The sequence below is a fragment of the Salvelinus sp. IW2-2015 genome, linkage group LG22, assembly GCF_002910315.2.
Source record: "Salvelinus sp. IW2-2015 linkage group LG22, ASM291031v2, whole genome shotgun sequence".
Taxonomy (NCBI): domain Eukaryota; kingdom Metazoa; phylum Chordata; class Actinopteri; order Salmoniformes; family Salmonidae; genus Salvelinus; species Salvelinus sp. IW2-2015.
Window position 1 is genome coordinate 31,454,346 of NC_036862.1, and position 25,988 is coordinate 31,480,333.

A 25,988-nucleotide genomic window follows, 5' to 3' on the forward strand; every position below is an offset into this window, starting at 1 on the left:
GGGCCATTCCCCCCAGAAATGTACGGGAACTTGGAGGTGCCTTGGTGGAAGAGTGGTGTAACATCTCACAGCAAGAGCTAGCAAATCTGGTGCAGTCCAAGAGGAGGAGATGCACTGCAGTACTTAGTCTCTGGTTTGGCCACCAGCTGCATTGACTGTTACTTTTGATTTTGACCACCCCTTTGTTCAGGGACACATTATTCCATTTCTGTTAGTCACATGTCTGTGGAACTAGTTCAGTTTGTCTCAGTTGTTGAATCTTATGTTCATACAAATATTTACACGTTAAGTTTGCTGAAAATTAAAACAGTTGCCAGTGAGAGGATGTTTTTTTGCTGAGTTTAAAATTTAGAAAATAGTAAAGAAAAACCTTTGAATGAGTAGGTGTGTCCAAACTTTTGACTGGTACTGTATCTCAACCCAAACTGGCCGCGTAAAATGTTTCGAAACATTCTGTGAGTTGTCTTCTTGCACATAAAGAAGCTATATTCAGGTGTGCTATTTATTTATGTCCTTGACCATCTCCGTACAATAGACAACCGTGACGAGCAAAAAAGTATTCCATGACATTGAGGCTTTCGGCCATAGCTATTCTATATACTTGGGTATTCTATCCATTCTATGTTTTATTCGTCACCCTCCCCATGGTTTCTATTCATTCTACATCTATTGCGTTCTACCCCCTCCCCAGGGTTTCTATTCATTCTATATCTATGTTGTGTTCTACCACCTCCCCAGGGTTTCAGGTGGTGGTTCTCCTGCTCTACCTAAGTGTTCTACTGGGCCTCTACATGGCCCCCCTTTCTATCACCTCCCCCTGCATCATGGACCACGCCAACCTCACACCACGCCCTGACGTCATTGGCCACCAGGGCGCACCCATGGTGAGTCAGCTGAACCAGCTGCCCAATCCGAGGGCATGTAACGGGAGGCACCTCATACGTTTTGCTTCTAGATTATACAATAACAGACCCACAGAGATGTAACCTTCATGGAGGGCACAAGAGAAATCATGCTGGCCAACAGTTTATATTTCCCCCCCACTCACTTCCTTCACACTATCTAGGGCTATTCTAGTGTATTAATGACCATCTGGACCTAAGCTGAAAATAGCCCAGGAATAGATGGTAAACAGACTTCTGGGCTTTGTGTAAGCACTATCTGGAAGATATAGGCTACTGTATGTGAGAGCACTTAACCTATAGAATAAATATTTCATATGATTCCATGTCTAGCATTTCTTCACTTGTTTTCTTAATTCATATCATGTTATGCTGTATTTCTCTCCAGGCAGATATAGATATACAGTGCGTTCGGAATGCATCAGACCACTTCCCTTTTTCCACATTTTATTACGTTACAGCCTTATTCTAAAATGGATTAAAAAAAATAAGTTTCCTCAATCTACACAAAACACCCCATAATGACAAAGTGAAGACAGGTTTTTAGACATTTTTGCAAATGTAGTTGACAGTGCATGTCAGAGCAAAAACCAAGCCAAGAGATCGAAGGAATTGTCCGTAGAGCTCTGAGACAGGATTGTGTCAAGACACAGATCTAGAAGGGTACCAAAAAACATCTGCAGCATTGAAGTTTAGAACCACCAAGACTCTTCCTAGAGCTGGCCGCCCAGCCAAACTAAGCAATAGAGAGAAGGGCCTTTTTCAGGGAGGTGACCAAGAAACCATAGAGTTCCTCTGTGGAGATGGGATATTTTCCAGAAGGACAACCATCTCTGCAGCACTCCGCCAATCAGGCCGTTATGGTAGAGTGACCACACGGAAAGCCACACCTCAGTAAAGGCACATGACAGCCCACTTGGATTTTGCCAAAAGTCACCTAAAGGACTCTCAGACCATGAGAAACAAGATTCTCTGATGAAACCAAGATTGAACTATTTGGCCTGAATGCCAAGTGTCACGTCTGGAAGAAACCTGGCACCATCCCTACGGTGGTGGCAGCATCATGCTGTTGGGATGTTTTTCAGCTGCAGGGACTGGGAGACTAGTCCGGATTGAGGGAAAGATGAACGGAGCAAAGTACAGAGATCCTTGACAAAAACCTGCTCCAGAGTGCTCAGGACCTCAGACTGGGGTGACGGTTCACCTTCCAATAGGACAACGACTCTAAGCACACAGCCAAGACAACGCAGGAGTGGCTTCCATACAAGTCTCAATGTCCCTGAGTGGCCCAGTCAGAGGTCGGACTTGAACCCGATCAAACATCTCTGGAGAGACCTGAACATAGCTGTGCAGCGACGCTCCCCATCCAACCTGACAAAGCTTGAGAGGATCTGCAGAGAAGAATGGGAGAAATTCCCCAAATACAGGTGCCAAGCTTATAGCGTCATACCCAAGAAGACTCTAGGCTGTAATTGCTGCCAAAGGTGCTTCAACAAAGTACTGAGTAAATGGTCTGAATACTTACAGTGGGGAGAACAAGTATTTGATACACTGCCGATTTTGCAGGTTTTCCTACTTACAAAGCATGTACAGGTCTGTAATTTTTATCATAGGTACACTTCAACTGTGAGAGACGGAATCTAAAACAAAAATCCAGAAAATCACAGTGTATGATTTTTAAGTAATTAATTTGCATTTTATTGCATGACATAAGTATTTGATCACCTACCAACCAGTAAGAATTCCAGCTCTCACAGACCTGTTAGTTTTTCTTTAAGAAGTCCTCCTGTTCTCCACTCATTACCTGTATTAACTGCACCTGTTTGAACTCGTTACCTGTATAAAAGACACCTGTCCACACACTCAATCAACCTCTCTCCAACCTCTCCACAATGGCCAAGACCAGAGAGCTGTGTAAGGACATCAGGGATAAAATTGTAGACCTGCACAAGGCTGGGATGGGCTACAGGACAATAGGCAAGCAGCTTGGTGAGAAGGCAACAACTGTTGGCGCAATTATTAGAAAATGGAAGAAGTTCAAGATGACTGTCAATCATCCTCGGTCTGGGGCTCCATGCAAGATCTCACCTCGTGGGGCATCAATGATCATGAGGAAGGTGAGGGATCAGCCCAGAACTACACGGCAGGACCTGGTCAATGACCTGGAAGAGAGCTGGACCACAGTCTCAAAGAAAACCATTAATAACACACTACGCCGTCATGGATTAAAATCCTGCAGAGCACGCATGGTCCCCCTGCTCAAGCCAGCGCATGTCCAGCCCGTCTGAAGTTTGTCAATGACCATCTGGATGATCCAGAGGAGGAATGAAGAAGGTCATGTGGTCTGATGAGACAAAAATAGAGCTTGGTGTAAACTCCACTCGCCGTGTTTGGAGGAAGAAGAAGGATGAGTACAACCCCAAGAACACCATCCCAACCGTGAAGCAGTGAGTGGAAAACATCATTCTTTGGGGATGCTTATTATGCAACGAGGGACAGACTACTGCACCGTATATGAGGGGAGGATGGATGGGCCATGTATCCGAGATCTTGCCAACAACCTCTTATCCCTCCAGTAGAGGCATTGAAGATGGGTCGTGGCTGGGTCTTCCAGCATGTCAACGAACCTGAAACACACCAGCCAGAGCAACTAAGGATTGGCTTCGTAAGAAGCATTCTCAAGGTCCTGGAGTGGCCTAGCCAGCTCCAAGACCTGAACCCAATAGAAAATCTTTGGAGGAGCTAAAAGTCGTCATATGCCCAGCGACAGCCCCGAACCTGAAGGATCTGGAGAACGTCTGTATGGAGGAGTGGGCCAAAATCAATGCTGCAGTGTGTGCAACCTGGTCAAGAACTACAGGAAACGTATGATCTCTGTAATTACAAACTAAGGTTTCTGTACCAAAATTAAGTTCTGCTTTTCTGATGTATCAAATACTTATGTCATGCAATAAAATGCAAATTAATTACTTAAAAATCATACAATGTGATTTTCTGGATTTTTGGTGTTTTAGATTCCGTCTCTCACAGTTGAAGTGTACCTATGATAAAAATTACAGACCTCTACATGCTTTGTAAGTAGGAAAACCTGCAAAATCAGCAGTGTATCAAATACTTGTTCTCCCCACTGTATATAAATGAGATTTCTGTTTTTTTGTTGTTACAAATTTCTAAACAGTTTTGCATTGTCATTATGGGGTATTGTGTGTAGTAGATTGAGGAAAACAAAACTTAATCAATTTTAGAATATGGCTGTAATGTAACAAAATTCTTTCCGAATGCACTGTATGCTAATAAACAGTGCTAGTATGAGCCCACGCCTGCTTTATGTGTTTGACTTGATATGTTTGACTTGTCAGCCAGACACTGTGTGACTGGATATAAGCCTAGTAAATGGCAAATTCCCATGCTGTTGCCAAAGCCTCAACTCATAATGCAGTGTTTCCCAAACTTTTTTTGCCCACGACCCCATGTTGATCTAAAAATAATGTGAGACCCCCACCATGTAAAAAAAAGTTATTTAATCAACGGCCAATGTTAACTTTTTTATTTGGGCTATAGCAGTCTTACAAATCAGTCTATTTTTGACAGTATTTCAATCTGAAGACAATATATGGTTTGAAGTGGTGAGGGTAGGTAGCAACAGATCTGCCACGCTGACCCTCAACACTGGAACCCCTCATGGGTGCATGCTCAGTCCCCTCCTGTACTCCCTGTTCACCCACGACTGCGTGGCCAGGTACGACTCCAACACCATTTAAGTTGGCAGACGACACAAGTGGTAGTCCTGATCATCGACAATGACGAGACCGCATTTAGGGAGCAGGTCAGAGACCTGGCTGGGTGGTGCCAGAATAACAACCTATCCCTCAATGTAACCAAGACTAAGGAGATGATTGTGGACTACAGGAAAAGGAGGACCGAACACTCCCCAATTCTCATCGACGGGGCTGTAGTGGAGCAGGTAGAGGGCTTCAAGTCCCTTGGTGTCCACATCACCAACACACTTGAATGGTCCAAACTTATCAAGACAGTCCTAAAGAGGGCACGACAAAGCCTATTCCCCCTCAGGAAACTAAAAAGATTTGGCATGGGTCCTCAGATCCTCAAAAGGTTCTACAGCTGCAACATCGAGAGTATCCTGACTGGTTGCATCACTGCCTGGTACGGCAACTGCTCGGCCTCAAGGCACTACAGAGGGTAGTGCGTATGGCCCAGTACATCACTGGGGCTAAGCTGCCTGCCATCCAGGACCTCTACTCCAGTCGGTGTCAGAAGGCCCTAAAAATTGTCAAAGACCCCACCCGCCCCAGTCATAGACTGTTCTCTCTACTACCGCATGGCATGCGGTACCGGAGTGCCAAGTCTAGGACCAAAAGGCTTCTCAACAGCTTTTACCCCCAAGCCATAAGACTCCTGAACAGGTAATCAAATGGCTACCTGGACTATTTGTATTGTGCCCGCCCCCAACCCCTTTTTTTTAACGCTGCTACTATTCTGTTTATCATAAACTCAGCAAAAAAAGAAACGTCCTCTCACTGTCAACTGTGTTTATTTTCAGCAAACTTAACGTGTAAATATTTGTATGAACATAACAAGATTCAACAACTGAGACAAACTGAACAAGTTCCACAGTAATGTGACTAACAGAAATGGAATAATGTGTCCCTCAACAAAGGGGGGGTCAATATCAAAAGTAACAGTCAGTATCTAGTTTGGCCACCAGCTGCATTAAGTACTGCAGGGCATCTCCTCCTCATGGACTGCACCATATTTGCCAGTTCTTGCTGTGAGATGTTACCCCACTTCCACCAAGACACCTGCAAGTTCCCGGACATTTCTGGGGGGGGTGGCCCTAGCCCTCACCCTCCGATACAACAGGACGTGCACAATGGGATTGAGATCCGGGCTCTTCACTGGCCATGGCAGAACACTGACAATCCTGTCTTGCAGGAAATCACGCACAGAACGAGCAGTATGGCTGATGGCATTGTCATGCTGGAGGGTCATGTCAGGTTGAGCCTGCAGGAAGGGTACCACATGAGGGAGGGGGATGTCTTCCCTGTAGCGCACAGCGTTGAGATTGCCTGCAATGACGACAAGCTCAGTCCGATGATGCTGTGACCTCTCTCAGCCTATTCCGGACAGTCTGAGCACTGATGGAGGGATTGTGCGTTCCTGGTGTAACTCGGGCTGTTGCCATTCTGTATCTGTCCCGCAGGTGTGATGTTCGGATGTACCGATCCTGTGCAGGTGTTGTTACACGTGGTCTACCATTGCGAGGACAATCAGCTGTCCGTCCTGTCTCCCTGTAGTGCCCTTAGGCGTCTCACAGTACGGACATTGCAATTTATTGCTCTGGCCACATCTGCAGTCTTCATGCCTCCTTGCAGCATGCCTGAGGCACGTTCACGCAGATGAGCGGGGACCCTGGGCATCTTTCTTTTTGGTGTTTTTGAGTCAGTAGAAAGGCCTCTTTAGTGTCCCAAGTTTTCATAACTGTGACCTTATTTGCCTACCGTCTGTAAGCTGTTAGTGTCTTAGTGACCGTTTCACAGGTTCATGTTCATTAATTGTTTATGGTTCATTGAACAAGCATGGGAAATGGTGTTTAAACCCTTTACATTGAAGATCTGTGAAGTTATTTGGATTTTTACGAATTATCTTTGAAAGACAGTCCTGAAAAATAGACGTTTCTTTTTTTGCTTAGTTTATAGGCGTAGTCCCTTTAACTATACATTCATGTACATACTACCTCAATTAGCCAGACTAACCGGTGCCTGTATATAGCCTCGCTACTGTATATAGCCTCGCTACTGTTATTATTCACTGTCTTTTTACTGCTGTTTTTTTCTTTCTTATCTATTGTTCACCTAATAACAATTTTTTACTTACAAATTGCACTGTTGGTTAGATCCTGTAAGTAAGCATTTCACTAAGGTCTACACCTGTTGTGTTCGGTGCACGTGACAAATATATTTTGATTTGAAATGCATCAAAGCTATTGGGAAGTTCAGAAGATCATCAGGCAATGACGTATGATATTCTGTGTAGAAAATAACATCATGAGCTAGGTTTCCATCAAACAGATTTTTGTGCGAATATAAGAAAATCAGCATAAAGAAAATATGCGCATTTTCTTTCAGACGGACTTGTTGCTGATAAAAATGATTGCGTCATGTGGACGCACACAAGGTCGTTTTTTGCTTCTGTTTTGATGTACCGAATAAAAATTGTATGTTCAGTGTGTTCCCATCGCATTTTCAACTCTACAGATAGTTTTTTCACAAACTGTTGCGTTAAATAGTAAATGTTCCTACTCTGGTCTTGACACATGTGCTCTAGCCAACCGCTTGCAGATACAGTGCACAAATCAATATTTGCGCATGAAGGTGTTTCCACAATACATTTTACGGACACAAAAAGATCCCACCATGTTGAACGAACAAATGTACCTGTTAACGTTCATAATATTGTATCGAAACATCCTGTTTCCATCACAGCTGTTGTGATATCTTTTTTTATACAGTGCTTTACTTGCATAAAAACTGTGGATGGTAACGTGGTTACAGATGTTATTTTTACCCCCAGTTTAATTTAGTGCTTGGTCTTGTCCTCTCGGTTCTAACAGCTTGTGGGCATAGTAGAGGGTAACGGTACGTACCTACCTGTTCCTGAGATTCATGTCTTTCAGTGATGGGTTCATAATATTTGGAGCTTAAACCATTGAAAAGATAGAGATACATTCGTAGGAAGAGAACAGAAACCGCTCTGTTTATTACAACCTCATCTAACAGCTACCGGAGGTTACTGATGTAACCCCGGGTTCGATGAACCAAGCGCAAGTTTTCTTTCGCCACCCCATTTTCAAATCAGGCGACCCCTAGTTTGGGATACCCGGTCCTAACGACTCGCATACACAAAAACATGACCCATCCATCCAGCGAACTGCAGACAGATGCTCCCCAGCCAGCCGGTTGGGGCATGTTGGAGTAGTTGATCACCCCAGAAGTTAAATGCTGTGGAGGAATTAAGTCTTAAAAACCTGAACTCCCCCAGGACACACCACATGACCCACTCTGTTTCCCAGCAGCACTTTACATTGCTTGTCCCAGGTGTACAGTCCCCTCACAGTATTAGACAGTTTGACCTACAGTATCACTGACCATTATTAGTTCGACCAATGTGCCCTAGTATCTTGTATTGCACCAGTCAGTATGTGTTCAATAGTCTATTGTTTATCAATAATAATTATGAGCTCATAACTCATTACTTTTAACTGGAATACATTCTCCATTTCCTCACACCCATATTAAAGGGAAATTGAAAAAAATGTAAACTTAATTTTCATCATCTCCAGCACCACCTCAACAACATGTGGGAAAATGGCATGTTTCAGAGGAGTGTTAAACTTCTGAAACCTATATGAACCTGTGAACTCTGATTGCAGTAAGGTATACGAAATGTCTCTGACTTCCATGAAACATCAATATACGTCTAGACAGTGTGCTGATGTGATGTTCCTCTCTGTCTGTCGGTAGCTGGCTCCAGAGAACACCATCCTGTCCTTCCAGAGGGCTCTGCAGATGAACGTCAGTGGGCTGGAGGCTGACGTGGCTATCAGGTACACACACACACCGAAAGAGACTCACAGTGTAGCCAAACTAGATCAATGGGGAGCTGCAGGGAAAGATGGCGAGAAGTCAAGTCTGTTGTAAGGTAGTTGATTGAGGAGTACAGCCAAGCACAGGTCAGCCAGTGTCATAATGCTGGTCTGGGCTTCCTGTCCAGGATTCAGCCGCTTATTACCATTCAGTGAGCAGCCGTTTTTAGAAGGAGCGACCTCTTTGGTAGCGGCGGCGGCCGTTTTTAGTAGGAGCAGCGGCGGCCGTTTTTAGTAGCGGAGCGGCGGCGGCCGTTTTTAGTAGGCGCGGCGGCAGTAGTAGTTGCAGCATCAGCGGTGGTGGCAGCATCAGCGGTGGTGGCAGCATCCGCGGTGGTGGCAGCATCAGTGGTGGTGGCAGCATCAGCGGTGGTGGCAGCATCAGCGGTGGTGGCAGCATCAGCGGTGGTGGCAGCATCAGCGGTGGTGGCAGCATCAGCGGTGGTGGTAGTAGTAGTGGCAGCATCAGCGGTGGTGGTAGTAGTAGCATCAGCAGTAGTAGCATCAGCATCAGTATTAGTGGCGGCCAGGACAGCACTTTCATAGACTCAAGGCTGTTTTTAGATGACATGACAAGATGAGCTAGAAGAGCAAATCCAATAGAGAGATGTTTGAATGAGTTGGATGCTCTGTGAATGTGTACGCACATAGATGTATGCTTACAGGTACAACTGTGTCTGTGTGCTTTTCATTTTGTGCCATGTTTATCAAATCAGATTTTTTTTGTCACGTGTACTGAATACAACAGGTGTAAACCTTATAGAAATACTTACTTACAAGCCCTTAACCAACAATGCAGTTTTAAGAAAATACCCCCCCAAACATTTGAAGTAAAAGTAACAAATACTTAAAGAGCAGCAGTAAACTAACAATAGCGAGGCTATATACAGGGGGACCGGTACAGAGTCAATGTGTGGGGGCACCGGTTAGTCGAGGTAATTGAGGTAATATGTACATGTAGGTAGAGTTATTAAAGTGACTATGCATAAATAATAACAGCGAGTAGCAGCAGAGTAGAAGAGGGGGGGGGGGGGGGACAATGCAAATAGTCTGGGTAGCCATTTGAGTAGATGTTCAGGAGTCTTATGGCTTGGGGGTAGAAGATGTTTAGAAGCCTCTTGGACCTTCTCTCTGCTACCGCATGCTGTACTGGGCCGTTCAAACTACCCTCTGTAGTGCCTTGCGGTCGGAGGCCGAGCAGTTGCCATACCAGCCAGTGATGCAACCCGTCCGGATGCTCTCGATGGTGCAGCTGTAGAACCTAATCAGGATCTGAGGACCCATGCCAAATCTTTTCAGTCTCCTGAGGGGGAATAGGTTTTGTCATGCCCTCTTCATGACTGTCTTGGTGTGCTTGGACCATGTTAGTTTGTTGGTGATGTGGACACCAAGGAACTTGAAGCTCTCAACCTGCTCCACTTCAGCCCCGTTGATGAGAATGGGGGCGTGCTCGGCCCTCCTTTTCCTGTAGTCCACAATCATCTCCTTTGTCTTGATCACGTTGAGGGAGAGGTTGTTGTCCTTGCACCACACGGTCAAGTCTCAGACCTCCTCCCTATAAGCTGTCTCGTCGTTGTCGGCGATCAGACACTGTTGTGTCATCGGCAATCTTAATGATGGTGTTGGAGTCGTGCCTGGCTGCGCAGTCATGAGTGAACAGGGAGTACAGGATGGGACTGAGCACGCACCCCTGAGAGGCCCCCGTGTTGAGGATCAGCATGGCGGATGTGTTACAATCACACATTCATAACGGTAGGTATGTAGCCACGTGTGTTTCTGTCAGTATGTGCCTTTGTGTTAGTGAAAGCTCATTTAGCGTGTGTATACATTCCTCCACTCCCTAATTAAGATGAATGGGAGGTGGAGACGTGCGTGCTGATGACAGGTAGGCTGGGCTCTGGGCTGCATTGAGCTCATGCTGGAGCTGACTAATGAAACCTGAACAGGGCCAGGCTCTATACATCCTCCTGACCAGAGATGCGTGTACACAGACACACACCCGGAGGGACAGGGGTCATTCAGGCACTAATTGAACGTTTCAGTCACGCTATATGGTCACTGAAAACGATAATGAATGATAGACATAAATTATGTAGACTTAAATTATGTTTTTGGTCCGATTTAGTTGCTTGGGATGCAATCTTACGAAAGCGTTGTGATTCTAGTTGTGAATTTGACTAACAATTTCAAGTGTAGGTAATGTGTTTTTGTTTTCCATGTCTTACAACCTGAGGTTAACTGAAAAGGTGGGGAAATTATTTGGCATTCAAAGTGAAGGTGAAGCAAGCAACATGAAAGTAGCTTTCATGTAATGTGAGTTTTGCCTCTAACAGCTCTAGTCTTTTCCCTTCATGATTGAAGGTTTTTGGCGCTTCCCTAGAGAGCATTCAGTATTTCTATTGTAAGAACTTCCACTTAGAATCACAAAATATCAGGGGATATGAACTTCTGAGAAATAAGATGATCATATGATGTTGAACAACACTGTACGGCACTGAATATACTATTGTATTGGTAGACCTGACTGTTTAACTCTTTCCTGTCCTAGCCTTGACGGGGTGCCGTTTCTGATGCGAGACCTCACCTTGAGGAGGACTACAGACGTGGGGAAGGTGTTTCCTGCCAGACAGCTGGATGATGCCTCCTCCTTTAACTGGACAGACTTACACAGCCTCAATGCCGGCCAGTGGTTCCTCAAGGTACCACAATGTTAGTCACACCCCCGCTAGGTAGGAATGCTACATTCGCACCCCCGCTAGGTAGGAATGCTACATTCGCACCCCCGCTAAGAGGAATGCCACATTCGCACCCCCGCTAGTAGGAATGCCACATTCGCACCCCCGCTAGGTAGGAATGCCACATTCGCACCCCCCGCTAGGTAGGAATGCCACATTCGCACCCCCCGCAGGTAGGAATGCCACATTCGCACCCCCCACTAGGGAGGAGTGCCACATTTGCACCCCCGCTAGGGAGGAGTGCTAATTCGCACCCCCCGCTAGGGAGGAGTGCTACATTCGCACCCCCGCTAGGGAGGAGTGCTACTTCGCACCCCCGCTAGGTAGGAATGCCACATTCGCACCCCCCGCTAGGAGGAGTGCCACATTCGCACCCCCCGCTAGGGAGGAGTGCCACATTCGCACCCCCGCTAGGGAGGAGTGCCACATTCCCACCCCCGCTAGGGAGGAGTGCCACATTCGCACCCCCCGCTAGGGAGGAGTGCCACATTCGCACCCCCGCTAGGGAGGAGTCCACATTCGCACCCCCCGCAGGAGGAGTGCCACATTCGCACCCCCCGCTAGGGAGGAGTGCCACATTCGCACCCCCGCTAGGGAGGAGTGCCACATTCGCACCCCCCTAGGAGGAGTGCCACATTCGCACCCCCGCTAGAGAGGAGTGCCACATTCGCACCCCCCGCTAGAGAGGAGTGCACATTCGCACCCCCGCTAGGGAGAGTGCCACATTCGCACCCCCCGCTAGGTAGGAGTGCCACATTCGCACCCCCGCTAGGAGAGTGCTACATTCGCCACCCCCGCTAGGTAGGAGTGCTACATTCGCGCCCCCGCAGGTAGGAGTGCTACATTCGCGCCCCCCGCTAGGAGGAGTGCTACATCGCGCCCCCCGCTAGGGAGGAGTGCTACATTCGCGCCCCCCGCTAGGGAGGAGTGCCACATTCGCGCCCCCGCTAGGAGGAGTGCACACGCGCCCCCCGCTAGGGAGGAGTGCCACATTCGCCCCCGCTAGAGGAGTGCCACATCGCGCCCCCCGCTAGGAGAGTGCCACTCGCGCCCCCCGCTAGGGAGGAGTGCTACATTCGCGCCCCCGCTAGGAGGAGTGCTACATTCGCCCCCCCGCTAGGGAGAGTGCTACATTCGCGCCCCCCGCTAGGGGAGGTGCTACATTCGCGCCCCCCGCTAGGAGGATGCTACATTCGCGCCCCCCGCTAGGGAGGAGTGCTACATTCGGCGCCCCCGCTAGGGAGGAGTGCTACATTCGCGCCCCCCGCTAGGGAGGAGTGCTACATTCGCGCCCCCCGCTAGGGAGGAGTGCTACATTCGCGCCCCCCCGCTAGGAGGAGTGCTACATTCGCGCCCCCCGCTAGGGAGGAGTGCTACATTCGCGCCCCCCGCTAGGGAGGAGTGCTACATTCGCGCCCCCCCGCTAGGGAGGATGCTACATTCGCCCGCCCCCGCTAGGGAGGAGTGCTACATTCGCGCCCCCCCGCTAGGGAGATGCTACATTCGCGCCCCCCCGCTAGGGAGGAGTGCTACATTCGCGCCCCCCGCTAGGGAGGAGTGCTACATTCGCGCCCCCCCGCTAGGAGGAGTGCTACATTCGCGCCCCCCCGCTAGGGAGGAGTGCTACATTCGCGCCCCCCCCCCCCCGCTAGGAGGAGTGCTACATTCGCGCCCCCCCCCCCCGCTAGGGAGGAGTGCTACATTGCGCCCCCCCCCCCGCTAGGGAGGAGTGCTACATTTGCGCCCCCCCCCCCCGCTAGGGAGGAGTGCTACATTCGCGCCCCCCCCCCGCTAGGGAGGAGTGCTACATTCGCCCCCCCCCCCGCTAGGAGAGTGCTACATTCGCCGCCCCCCCCTAGGGAGGAGTGCTACATTCGCGCCCCCCGCTAGGGAGGAGTGCTACATTCGCGCCCCCCCGCTAGGGAGTGCTACTTCGCGCCCCCCCCCCCCCGCTAGGAGGAGTGCTACATTCGCGCCCCCCCCCCGCTAGAAGGAGTGCTACATTCGCGCCCCCCCCCCCCGCCTAGGGAGGAGTGCTACATTTCGCGCCCCCCCACCCCCGCTAGGGAGGAGTGCTACATTCGCGCCCCCCCGCTAGGGAGGAGTGCTACATTCGCACCACCCTTTCTTTCACTAGGCCTATATTTCTCCTCCAAGCTTTGGGTCCATTTCATTGCCACTCGGCTGATAGGAAATCTCATTAATGAAGTGGAGATCTGAGGACCCATGCCAAATCTTTTCAGTCTCCTAAGGGGGAATAGGTTTTGTCATGCCCTCTTCATGACTGTCTTGGTGTGCTTGGATCATGTTAGTTTGTTGGTGATGTAAATTTATCAATCAAGATTACTTCCCTGGTTTGAGTTAAAATAAAATTGACCCAAACCCTGATCTCATCATAAAGTGATGTATTATTACGATTGCCATGTAAACCTAGAAATACACTAAATTGATTAGCTTGACTGAGTACCTGTGTGCATTGTCCTCTAGGATGACCCATTCTGGACGGTCCAGTCCATGGCTCAGAGGGAGGTGATGCTGGTGGGGAACCAGAGTGTGTGTAGTCTGGAGCAGCTGCTGAGGCTAGCCACCATCCATAACCACACAGTTGTGTTCGACCTGCGCCGACCCCCGCACGGACACCCCTGCTACCACAGCTGGATCAACGATACCCTGGAGGTCATACTCCTGTCTGGGATTCCACAGCACCTGGTGAGACAGGCATCACACACTGTTCCCCTGGGGGGTTGTAGTAGAGGAAGATAACACTAGTGTACACGACTGAGATAGTGGTACTTTGGTAGAGCAATGGCGCTTGTAATGCCAGGGTAGTGGGTTTGATTCCCGGGACCACCCATACTTAAAATGGATTCACACATGATTGTAAGTCGCTTTGAATAAAAGCGACAGCTAAATGGCATTTATTATTATTATTAGATAGTGGATAGAACCTTGTTAGGGCTCAGACACGGTCCACTATGGAAATCAAGAGGAGGAAAACACAACTCATAGTAGAGAGATGGAACTGTCAGCTTGAGGCTGACCTGAAGATTGCCTCATCAATCAATGTCACAATCATTACTCTATCATCTGATGTCACATCTACATCCATGTCACATAACTAATATGAGCTCTGTCTGGGCCGCTCTCGCTCTGTGTCGGCCGGCCGCTCTCGCTCTGTGTCGGCCGGCCGCTCTCGCTCTGTGTCGGCCGGCCGCTCTCGCTCTGTGTCGGCCGGCCGCTCTCGCTCTGTGTCGGCCGGCCGCTCTCGCTCTGTGTCGGCCGGCCGCTCTCGCTCTGTGTCGGCCGGCCGCTCTCGCTCTGTGTCGGCCGGCCGCTCTCGCTCTGTGTCGGCCGGCCGCTCTCGCTCTGTGTCGGCCGGCCGCTCTCGCTCTGTGTCGGCCGGCCGCTCTCGCTCTGTGTCGGCCGGCCGCTCTCGCGCTCTCTCTCTCAAATTCAAGCTACTTTATTGGCATGAAAAACATTGTGTCAATATTGCCAAAGCAACAATGTATACAATATACATTGTATTAAAATTATAATAATTTAAATAACAAATAATAAATATGAAATGGTAGTAAATAATAATACAAAATTAAATACAAAAATAAAAACAATAATGGTAACAGTCAATAGTAGAAATGTAATAATTATAAATATGGAAAATGAAACTATAACTAACTTATAACCTCACTTTATCACGAACCCCATCAAACGGCCTATGCACCCATGTTCCTCTTGCGAACGGTGGATGAAGAGTAACAGCAAAGCTTTGGAATGTTTGGAATGCGCACAGTGGATTAATTTAAAATGCAGAAACTCTAGCTTTGGACATGGGGTAAATGAAGCTTACCGTTGCTGTCGGTGTGCTGTACCCACGGGGTGTGTGAGCACTGAAGGTGGAGTGGGACCAGAGGACTGGGTGGAGATTGCACCGGAGGAGGGGGGTTCCAAAGGCAACCAGAGGCGAGTGACGGGGGACATGGTGGTGAGGATGATGGCGTGGCACCTGGGGAGAGGTGCTCCATGGCGACAGAGAGGCCACCGGAGGCAGGGCAGTGGGAAGATGGCAGCGCAGTGGGAGGCGAGTTACAAGTGGATCGGGAATTCAATGAGGCCTTTGGGAAGAAGGGCTTACATTTTGTGCACTTAAACGTCCGAAGCCTACTACRGAAGATCGATGAGATACGCCTGTTGGTTTGCAAATCAGAGGTGGGTGTCTTATGTTTTACTGAGACATGGTTGGATTCATCTGTTTGTGACTCAGACATTGAGATAAGTAATTACTCTGTTGTCAGGAAGGATCGGAATCGGAACGGTGGGGTAATATGTGCGTTTGTAAGATCAGACATTGCTTTTAACGTCAGATCAGATTTAAACGCTGATCTGGAGATTGTCTGGCAGGATATCTGCCTTCCAAAAACCAAGCCGATTTTGTTGGGGGTGTGTTATAGGCCGCCCAAGCAGAATGCATTCTATGAAGGTCTTGAAATTGTGTTGTCAAACTGTAATGATTCGCTGTTGAAGGAAATAATTTTGTTAGGGGTTTTCAATACTGATGTCTGCAAAAAGAATAGCCCAACCCACAATGTATTTATGCACTGTTGTAGATCACTTGCTCTGACCCAAATTATAAAAGATCCCACCAGGATATGTGAAACAGTGCAAAGTACAATTGACTTAATATTGGTGTCTGATAAATCTAAAATATCGCAGAGTGGAGTAATAGTCTATGGCATCAGTGATCATTTTATTACATTTTGCACAAGGAGGATTTTTAAAGATATATTTAAGAGTCACAAAACCGTTAGTATTTTTTGAGTCCTCTGATTCTATGTAGAAAAGTTTAGGGAGGAAGTGGGTAAAATTGACTGGTCACCTGTGCTAGATAGTGTAGGGGTAGACGGTGCCTAGGAAGCCTTTAAATGTAGATTCCTTGATATGGTGAATGTGATGGCTCCCATTAGACGGGTCAGGGTAAAGCAGAGATCTAGCCCTTGGTTTAATCATGAGATTCTAGAATCTATCCAAGCAAGGAATAAGGCCTTTAAGAAATGTAAGAACTCTCAAGAGCAGCATGATTTTGTCCTATATAAATGTCACAGAAATGAAGCACAGAGCATGAGCAAATGTATGAATATGTTAACAAACAGGGTCTAATGTATGATTTTCAGTCAGGTTTTAGAAAAACATACTCCTGATTCATGTCTACTTTACTTGACTGACTTCATCAGGAAAGAGATTGATGAGGGAAATCTGTGTGGAATGGTACTGCTTGACCTACAGAAGGCCTTTGATACAGTTAACCACTGTCTCCTAATCTCCAAACTGGAGGCACTGGGGTTAAGCAGTATCCCTCTAGGCTGGGTAAAGTCCTATTTATCAGGAAGGGAACAAGTAGTAAAGGTTAATGGTTCACTGTCTCAGGCAAAACCAATGAGTTGTGGCGTTCCACAGGGGAGCGTGCTTGGGCCTCTGCTGTTTTTATTGTATATTAATGATATGAAAGATGCTTGTTCTTGCTGTCTTTTTCTTTATGCGGATGACTCTACACTTCTGGTGTCTCACAAAAGTAAAACTATGTTGGAGAGCATACTTAGCACAGAGCTTACTAACATTAGCAAATGGCTTGGAGATAATAAGCTATCTCTGCACTTAGGGAAAACTGAAGCAATTATTTTTGGATCCAGACCTAAATTGTGTAGGTTGTCTGAAATCAGAGTGGAGTTAGGGGGTGAGGTGCTGACTACTAAAACCTCTGTTAGCTACTTGGGATGTATCCTTGATGGTAGCTTGGGAGGTGTGAGCATGGCCAATAAGGTGCTAGGGAAGGTTAATGCCAGGATTAAGTTTTTGGTTAGAAAGTCCAAGCTGCTTGATAAGGACTCCATGAAAGTGCTAGCTACTGCCCTCATTCAATGCCATTTTGACTATGCTAGTAGTTCCTGGTTTGGGGGCTTATCTAAACTTATGAAGGGGAAGCTCCAGATAGCCCAGAATAAGTTGATCAGGGTAGTTTTTGAAGGTGAGTCCACGTACTCACATAGGCAGGAGCTGCTTTCAGGAACTAAACTGGCTGCCTGTTGAGGCTAGGGTGTCGCAGATTAGACTAGGTTTGGTTTACAGGAGTATTTATGGTCCTGCGCCCAGATATTTAAGTGATTACTTTCCTTGTGTTAGGGATGCACACAATCACAGCACCAGATCAGGTGTTGCTGATGTGTGCTTATACAGGTTCAGGAGTAATGCTGGGAAAGGTACTTTCTTGTATACTGGAGCCTCAGAATGGAATGATTTGCCTCTGCCTATAAAAACAACGTCCTCTCTGGACAGCTTTAAAAATAAAGTAAAAATATGTTTGATGTCCTCTGTGCCCATACGAATAACCCCTATGATGTAACTGGAATGATGAGATAGATGTTCTTCTTTTATGTTTTTGTTTTATTATTTCACTGCCATACTGTGTTTGATTTTGTCTAGCCATCTTGTCTCAAGAGGACCACAATGGAATTAAGTCCCAGACTTTATTGTGTGTTATCCTCGATGATTTTATTAATGTGCATGTATGGCTTTTAAGTTTTATGTGTGCTTGTTTTTTTAAATGGTCGAATTAATAAACTAAACTAAATAACGGTCATCTTCACCATTACATCAGTACTACAACTACCATCATCATCATTACAACTACCACCACCATCACTAAACTGCTATCATTACCATTACTACCCATACCACTACTATTTGGAATGATAAACAACAATAATAATAGTAATAACAATAATAGTAATAATAAGTAAGTTACTGCTTACTATGCAGATGTTATTATTCAGTGTCCTTCAGGCTATGGCAGGCAAATACATATTTGGCTGCAAGAGGAGCCATTGCTCCTTTGCCCATGAGTATTTTTAGTTTTTCCTCTGGGTTTAATAAGTTAAAATTTGGAATAAATGTAGTCATTTCTGTGAATAATGAATCTCTTTGTGAGGAATATTTCTCACAATAAAGGAGAAAGTGCATCTGTCTCTACTTCCCCTGTCGTGCAGTGACCACATACACGCTCCTCTTTGGGTAGCCATGTCTTTTTATGTCTGCCGGTTTCTATTGCCAATCGGTGGTCACTCAGCCTGTACTTGGTAAGGATCTGTCTCTGCTTCGTATCTCTGACAGAGTAGAAATAATCAGCCAATTCATATTCTCCGTTTAGGTTCAGATAGCAATTTAGTCGGCTTTGGGATTTTGTTAAATTTTTCCAATGTTGTAAATATGAGTCCTTTGATTGGTTCATGATTTTGTTTATTGGAATTCTTTCTTTTAAAGCAGTGCTGGTGTCAGCTCGGTTGGTTAGGTCCAACACCAGCTGACTGAGGGCTCGTTTCTGGGCTCAGTTCTTGGGTTTGAAGTGCTTTAAATTGCAGACTTGAATTTGTACTTGAATTTAGATGTAGCCAACATTTTTAATGATCTTTTTTGTATTTTCATTATTACTGGAAAGCGGCCCAATTCTACCCTACATGCATTAGTTGGTGTATTTCTCTGGACTTTGAGGATTTTCCGACAGAATTCTGCCTGTAGGGCTTCAATTGGATGTTTGTCCCACATTTTAAAGTCCAGTTTATTGAGTGGCCCCCAAACCTCACTTCCGTAAAGAGCTATTGGTAGGATTACACTGTCAAATATTTTGGTCCAAATTTATAATTGGGATGTTGATTTTGAATAATTTCATTTTTATTGCATACAATGTGTATAGTGTGTTCAATGATGGTGTTGTTCAGGGTGAATTTATATTTGTGTTTCTGACATCTGTTTTTTGGGGGGGAAATAATGATTTTCGTTTTTTGGAAATTTACTGCCAGGGCCCAATTATGGCAATATTGCTCTAGAATATTAATGTTCTGTTGAAGACCTTCTTTGGTTGGTGATAGAAGTACCAAGTCATCAGCATATAGCAGGTATTTCACCTCTGTGTCAAATAGTGTGAGTCCTGGGGCTGGAGAATGGTCCAACATGTCTGCTAATTCATTGATATAAATGTTGAAAAGATTTGGACTCAAACTGCAGCCTTGTCTCACACCTCGACGTTGTGAAAATAATTATGTTCTTTGGTTTTTGATTTTTATTGCACACTTGTTTTCTGTGTACATACATTGTATTAAGTCATACACCTTACCACCAAGCCCACTTTGGAGAGTTTTGTAGAATAGCCTTTCGTGCCAAATAGAATCAGATGCTTTTTTAAAGTCAATAAAGCAAGCAAAGATTTTGCCCTCTTTTTTTTTGGTGGATGTTTTTATTAATTAGTGTGTGTAAGGTGTATATATGGTCAGTAGTGCGATGGTTAGGGAGAAAGCCAATTTGACATTTACTTATTACATTTTTTTTCTTGAAGAAAGGTTTGAATTCTTGAATTCYAAATGCTACAGAAAACCTTTCCCAAGTTACTGTTTACGCAAATTCCCCTGTAATTATTGGGGTCTGATTTGTCTCCACTTTTGTGGATAGGGGAGATGAGCCCCTGGTTCCAGGCATCAGGGAAGCAGCCAGAAGTTAAGACCATGTTGAACAATTTAAGCACAGCATTTTGCAACTCAGGTTTGCTGTTTTTCAGCATTTCATTTCTGATGTCTAGACCACAAGCCTTCTTTGATTTAATGGATTTGAGCTTTTCATTTAGTTCCTGTTGGGTTATTGGGTAATCTAATGGATTTTGGTTGTTTTTAATGACTGATTCAAGGATGTTCAATTTTTCATTAATTTCTAATTGGTTGTGTTGTAAGTATTTTTGTGGGATGTTTTTGTATAGATTATCAAAATAAGTTTTCCAAATTCCTACATCTTGTATGGCTAATTCTTGTGGCTTTGTTGTGCTTAAATTGTTCTACATGTCCCAGAACTGATTTGTCATTTGCGTTTTCAATTTCATCAAGTGTCTTGTTGGTATAATTCAATTTCTTGCGTTTCAGTGTTTGTTTATACTGTTTCAAAGTATTCATAGCGTAGCTCTGGGTTGTTTTGTTGCTTATGTTTTCATTTGACATTTGTCTTCGGTGTTTTCTAATTGTTTTACATTCATTATCAAACCATTTTTCAGAAACATTTTGTGTTTTGTTTCTGATGTTGCATTTCTTTGGTTTTCTCAAATTTGCTTTCGATGCTGCTTTTTGGAATATGCAGTTGATGTTTTGAGTAGCCGAATTGACACCATCTTTATTGTTTTGGTATTGTGAGTTATTGAAAAACTGTATAGAGTTCATCATTTCATTTGAGTTCAATGTTTCAATGAATCTCTCTGCACTGTTTTTAGCCCATCTGTACGATTGGTTTATGTTGTAGAGTTTATTGGGCTGTTTTTTTGAATGAATATTGCTGGTTAATTTCTTCAGAAACACGTTGATCTGACTGATCTGACAATGGTGTCTGTGGTCTGACAGTGAATGCACTAATGGAGGAGGGGTCAATGTCAGTGATGGCATAATCGACTACACTTGTCCCAAGAGCTGAGCAGTAAGTAAACTGACCTAAAGAGTCCCCTCTGATTCTACCATTAAGCATGTACAGGCCTAAGGCTCGACAGAGATGCACTAACTCCTTCCTCTTTTTGTTCAGTATTTGGTCAGGACTGTTTCTATTATTTATAATAGGGCTACTGCACAAGGAGGGGTGTCCAAATATGTGGTGGTTACCTCCCGCACCAGTGTAGTCAGGCTCAGACTGGGAAGCAGGTAGGCTGACATGGGCTAGAGCAGACTGGGACGTTGGTTGGCTGATCTGGGCTAGAGCAGACTGGTAGGCTGGTGCAGTGTCATCAGGCTGTGTGGTGGAGGCCATGCTGGTCTCAGGTTCTGCTTGTGTTATGCCAAGCTGGTGAACATGTTCTCTAGATGTAGAGGACATAATGACTCGCTGCTGGTTGAGGGTGTCAATGTAGAATAAAAAGAAACGCACACCTATTTAGGCGAGGTGCTGGCTAGCGGAGTAGAAAACTTAAAAATAAAGGAGAGCCGAACACTCTCTAGGAGCTCAGATGCAAAAATTGGGTGTCAATGTACCTCTCTGTTCTAGCTTCTTTCCTGTGCTCAGATGGTCTCTGAGGTCATCATTTGTCTGACTCAGTTTGTCCATTCTGCTTTCTAATTTAGCAATAGATGCTCTGCTCTCCTCCCTGAACTGTTTCATCTCTTCTTTTAGTTTCTGGACAGTGTTCTCCTCTTGAAGCTTGTTCTCTCTGAGTTCTATGACCTCTGCTTCAACTAGAGAGAGGGTGTTGTGGAAACGTTGTGTTGTAGGCGTTCTGTAGGCATGTCCTTGGCTCTGTCTGCTGCAGGTGAGGTAGGTAGAGGGACACTGAGGGCTTCTTGCTGGGTCACAGAGACCGTTGGGGCTGCTTTTCTCCATTTCCATCCTTGACTTTTCTCTCAGTTTCTGAGATGATTTCAGCTCTGCTTTTAGGGTAGCAAACCTATTCTCAAAAGCTGGAGGCTTGAATCATTGCCCTTGTATCAATACAGTTCCATTATTATATAAGTTTTCTGTTTGATACGTGTTGCTCTGGTCAGCTTCTTCAAAAATGCTGATCTGACATCCTTGGCTGATGCTTCTTCTTTTTTGAGAAAGGGAAATTGTTGCAAATAACCATTTTCCATATGTGCCCTTGTTTGGTATTAAAAATTTAATTTGCTCTTGTTTTGCAACTGGTAAGATCTGCAAACAGGCATTCATGGTTCTGTCCCATACAAACCTTTTAAACTTTTCTTAGCTTTCTTTTTTGTTTGGATGTCTGGTGGGTAAGCAATTTCCATAGCAACAATGTTGCAATGAAGCGTTGTTTCTGTATTATTGTTCTTGTGTCTTTAGAGGACTGTTTCACTTTGATGTCCTTTTTCTTCTGTCCTTATTTTGTTTTCTTTTCTTCTGTTAACTAGATATTCTTTGTTAACTAGCTAGCTTTCTCCAGGAGAGTCCCTAGCAACTGCTTAGCAACTGGTAAACAATTCAGCTAGCTAAGATAACTGTACAATTTTATGATTAGTTACTTTTTCAAAAGCCTATCTTTGTTTGTTTTGTTGTTTGTCTCCAATTCAGTCTTGCAGTTTTCTTTTGCTTTTTTCCAATGTACTTCACTCTAAAAACCATGTAATTGCTGTCAATTTGGAACTCCGGAACCTCTCTCTCTCTCGGCTCTCTGTGTGCGCTCGCTCTGTCGGTCGCTCTCTGCCTTGTCCTTGTCGGTCGCTCTCTCTGCCCTCTGTCGGTCGTTCTCTGCCCTCTGCGGTCGCTCTCCTCTGCCGTCTGTCGGTCGCTCTCTTGCCCTCTGTCGGTCGCTCTCGTCTGCCCTCTGTCGTCGCTCTCTCTGCCCTCTGTCGGTCGCTCTCTTGCCCTCTGTCGGTCTCTCCTCTGCCGTCTGTCGGTTCGCTCTGCGTCTGCCCTCTGTCGGTCGCTCTCTCTCTGCCCTGTGTCGGTGCATCTCTCTGCCCTCTGTCGGTCGCTCTCTCTGCCCCTCTGTCGCTCGCTCTCATCTGCCCTCTGTCGGTGCTCTCGTCTGCCCTCGTCGGGAGTCGTCTCTCGCTCGCCACTCTGTCGGTCGCGTCGTCTGCCCCCTCTGTCGGTCGCGCTCTGCCCCTCTGTCGGTCGTCGCTCTGCCCTCTGTCGGTCGCGTCGCTTCTGCCTCTGTCGGTCGCATCGCTCTGCCCTTGTCGTCGCTCGCTCTGCCCCTCTGTCGGTCGCTCGCTCTGCCGCTCTGTCGGTCGCTCTCTCTGCCTCTCAATTCAATTCAAGGGGCTTTATTGGCATGGGAAACGTGTTAACATTGCCAAAGCAAGTGAGGTAGATAATATACAAAAGTGAAATAAACAATAAAAATGAACAGTAAACATTACACATACAGAAGTTTCAAAACAGTAAAGACATTACAAATGTTAAATGTCTATATACAGTGTTGTAACAATGTACAAATGGTTAAAGTACACAATGGAAAATAAATAAGCATAAATATGGGTTGTATTTACAATGGTGTTTGTTCTTCTGGTTGCCCTTTTCTTGTGGCAACAGGTCACAAATCTTGCTGCTGTGATGACACACTGGAATTTCACCCAGTAGATAAGGGAGTTTATCAAAATTGGGTTTGTTTTCGAAGTCTTTGTGGATCTGTGTAATCTGAGGGAAATATGTGTCTCTAATATGGTCATACATTGGGCAGGAGGTTAGGAAGTGCAGCTCAGTTTCCACCTCATTTTGTGGGCAGTGTGCACATAAGCCTGTCTTCTCTTGAGAGCCATGTCTGCCTACGGCGGCCTTTCTCAATAGCAATGCTATGCTCACGGAGTCTGTACATAGTCAAAGCTTTCCTTAGGTTTGGGTCAGTCACAGTGGTCAGGTATTCTGCCACTGTGTACTCTCTGTTTAGGGCCAAATAGCATTCTAGTTTGCTCTGTTTTTTTGTTAATTACTTGACACATTGGAAAGAATTATCTTTTTGTTTTCTCATGATTTGCTTGGGTCTAATTGTGCTGCTGTCCTGGGGCTCTGTGGGGTGTGTTTGTGAACAGAGCCCCAGGACCAGCATGCTTAGGGTACTCTTCTCCAGGTTCATCTCTCTGTAGGTGACGGCTTTGTTATGGAAGGTTTGGGAATCGCTTCCTTTTAGGCGGTTGTAGAATTTTAACGGCTCTTTTCTGGATTTTGATAATTAGTGGGTATCGGCCTAATTCTGCTCTGCATGCATTATTTGGTGTTCTACGTTGTACACGGAGGATATTTTTGCAGAATCTCAATTTGGTGTTTGTCCCATTTTGTGAAATCTTGGTTGGTGAGCGGACCCCAGACCTCACAACTAGAGGTCGACCGATTAATCGGAATGGACGATTTTAATTAGGGCCGATTTCAAGTTTTCATAACAATCGGAAATCGGTATTTTTGGACACCGATTTGGCCGATTTGTTTATTTTAATTTAATTTTTTACACCTTTGTTTAATCTTTATTTAACTAGGCAAGTCAGTTAAGAACACATTCTTATTTTCAATGACGGCCTAGGAACGGTGGGTTAACTGCCTCGTTCAGGGGCAGAACGACAGATTTTTACCTTGTCAGTTCGGGGGATTCAATCTTGCAACCTTACAGTTAACGCTCTAACCACCTGATTACATTCCACTCCACGAGGAGCCTGCCTGTTACGCGAATGCAGTAGAAGCCAAGGTAAGTTGCTAGCTAGCATTAAACTTATCTTATAAAAAACAATCAATCATAATCACTAGTTAACTACACATGGTTGATGATATTACTAGTTTATCTAGCGTGTCCTGCGTTGCATATAATCGATGCGGTGCGTATCGTTACTCCAATGTGGACCTAACCACAAACATCAATGCCTCTCTTAAAATCAATACACAGAAGTATATATTTTTAAACCTGCATATTTAGCTAAAAGAAATCCAGGTTAGCAGGCAATATTTAACCAGGTGAAATTGTGTCACTTCTCTTGCGTTCATTGCACGCAGAGTCAGGGATATGCAACAGTTTGGGCCGCCCTGGCTCATTGCGAACTAATTTGCCAGAATTTTACGTAATTATGACATAACATTGAAGGTTGTGCAATGTAACAGGAATATTTTAGACTTATGGACCCCGCCGTTAGATAAAATACGGAACGGTTCCGTATTTCACTGAAAGAATAAACGTTTTGTTTTCGAGATGATAGTTTCCGTATTCGACCATATTAATGACTAAGGCTCGTATTTCTGTGTGTTATTATAACTAAGTCTATGATTTGATAGAGCAGTCTGACTGAGCGTGGTAGGCAGCAGCAGGCTCGTAAGCATTCATTCAAACAGCACTTTCCCTGCGTTTTGCCAGAAGCCTCTTCGCTGTGCTTCAAGCCTATCAACTCCCGAGATAGGCTGGTGTAACCGATGTATATATGGCTAGCTAGTTAGCGGGGTGTGCGCTAATAGCGTTTCAAACGTCACTCGCTCTGAGACTTGGAGTAGTTATTCCTCTTCGCTCTGCATGGGTAACGCTGCTTCGAGGTGGCTGTTGTCGATGCGTTCCTGGTTTCGAGCCCAGGTAGCGGCGAGGAGAGGGATGGAAGCTATACTGTTACACTGGCAATACTAAAGTGCCTATAAGAACATCCAATGGTCAAAGGTTAATGAAATACAAATGGTATAGAGAGAAATAGGTCCTATAATTCCTAAAACTTCTTACCTGGGAAATTTGAAGACGCATGTTAAAAGGAACCACCAGCTTTCATATGTTCTCATGTTTCTGAGCAAGGATACTTAAACGTTAGCTTTCTTACATTGCACATATTGCACTTTTACTTTCTTCTCCACACATTAGTTTTGCATTATTTAAACCAAATTGAACATGTTTCATTATTTTTATTTGAGGCTAAATTGATTTTAATTGACATATTAAGTTAAAATAAGTGTTCATCAGTATTGTTGTAATTGTCATTATTACAAATACATTTTAAAAATCGGCCCGATTTAATCGTATCGGCTTTTTGGTCCCAATAATCGGTATCGGCGTTGAAAATCAAATCATAACGTTCGACTTCTACTCAAACCATAAAGGGCAATGAGCATCTGACTGATTCAAGTATTTTTAGCCAGACTCTAATTGGTATGTTGAATTTTATGTCCTTTTGATGGCATAAAATGCCCTTCTTGCCTTGTCCAGACCGTTCACAGTTTGTG

The 25,988-nt window shown here is 45.4% G+C and overlaps 1 protein-coding gene across 1 annotated transcript in view; it reads left to right on the forward strand.

Moving 5' to 3' along the window:
- LOC111982771 (glycerophosphodiester phosphodiesterase domain-containing protein 5-like) overlaps window positions 1-25,988 on the forward strand; it is a 103,432-nt gene that overhangs the window by 62,193 nt on the left and 15,251 nt on the right. Inside the window, 4 exon segments of the mRNA XM_024014361.2 lie at window positions 739-884; window positions 8,444-8,526; window positions 11,114-11,264; window positions 13,788-14,009. Of these exon segments, the coding sequence (XP_023870129.2) occupies window positions 739-884; window positions 8,444-8,526; window positions 11,114-11,264; window positions 13,788-14,009 (602 nt within the window).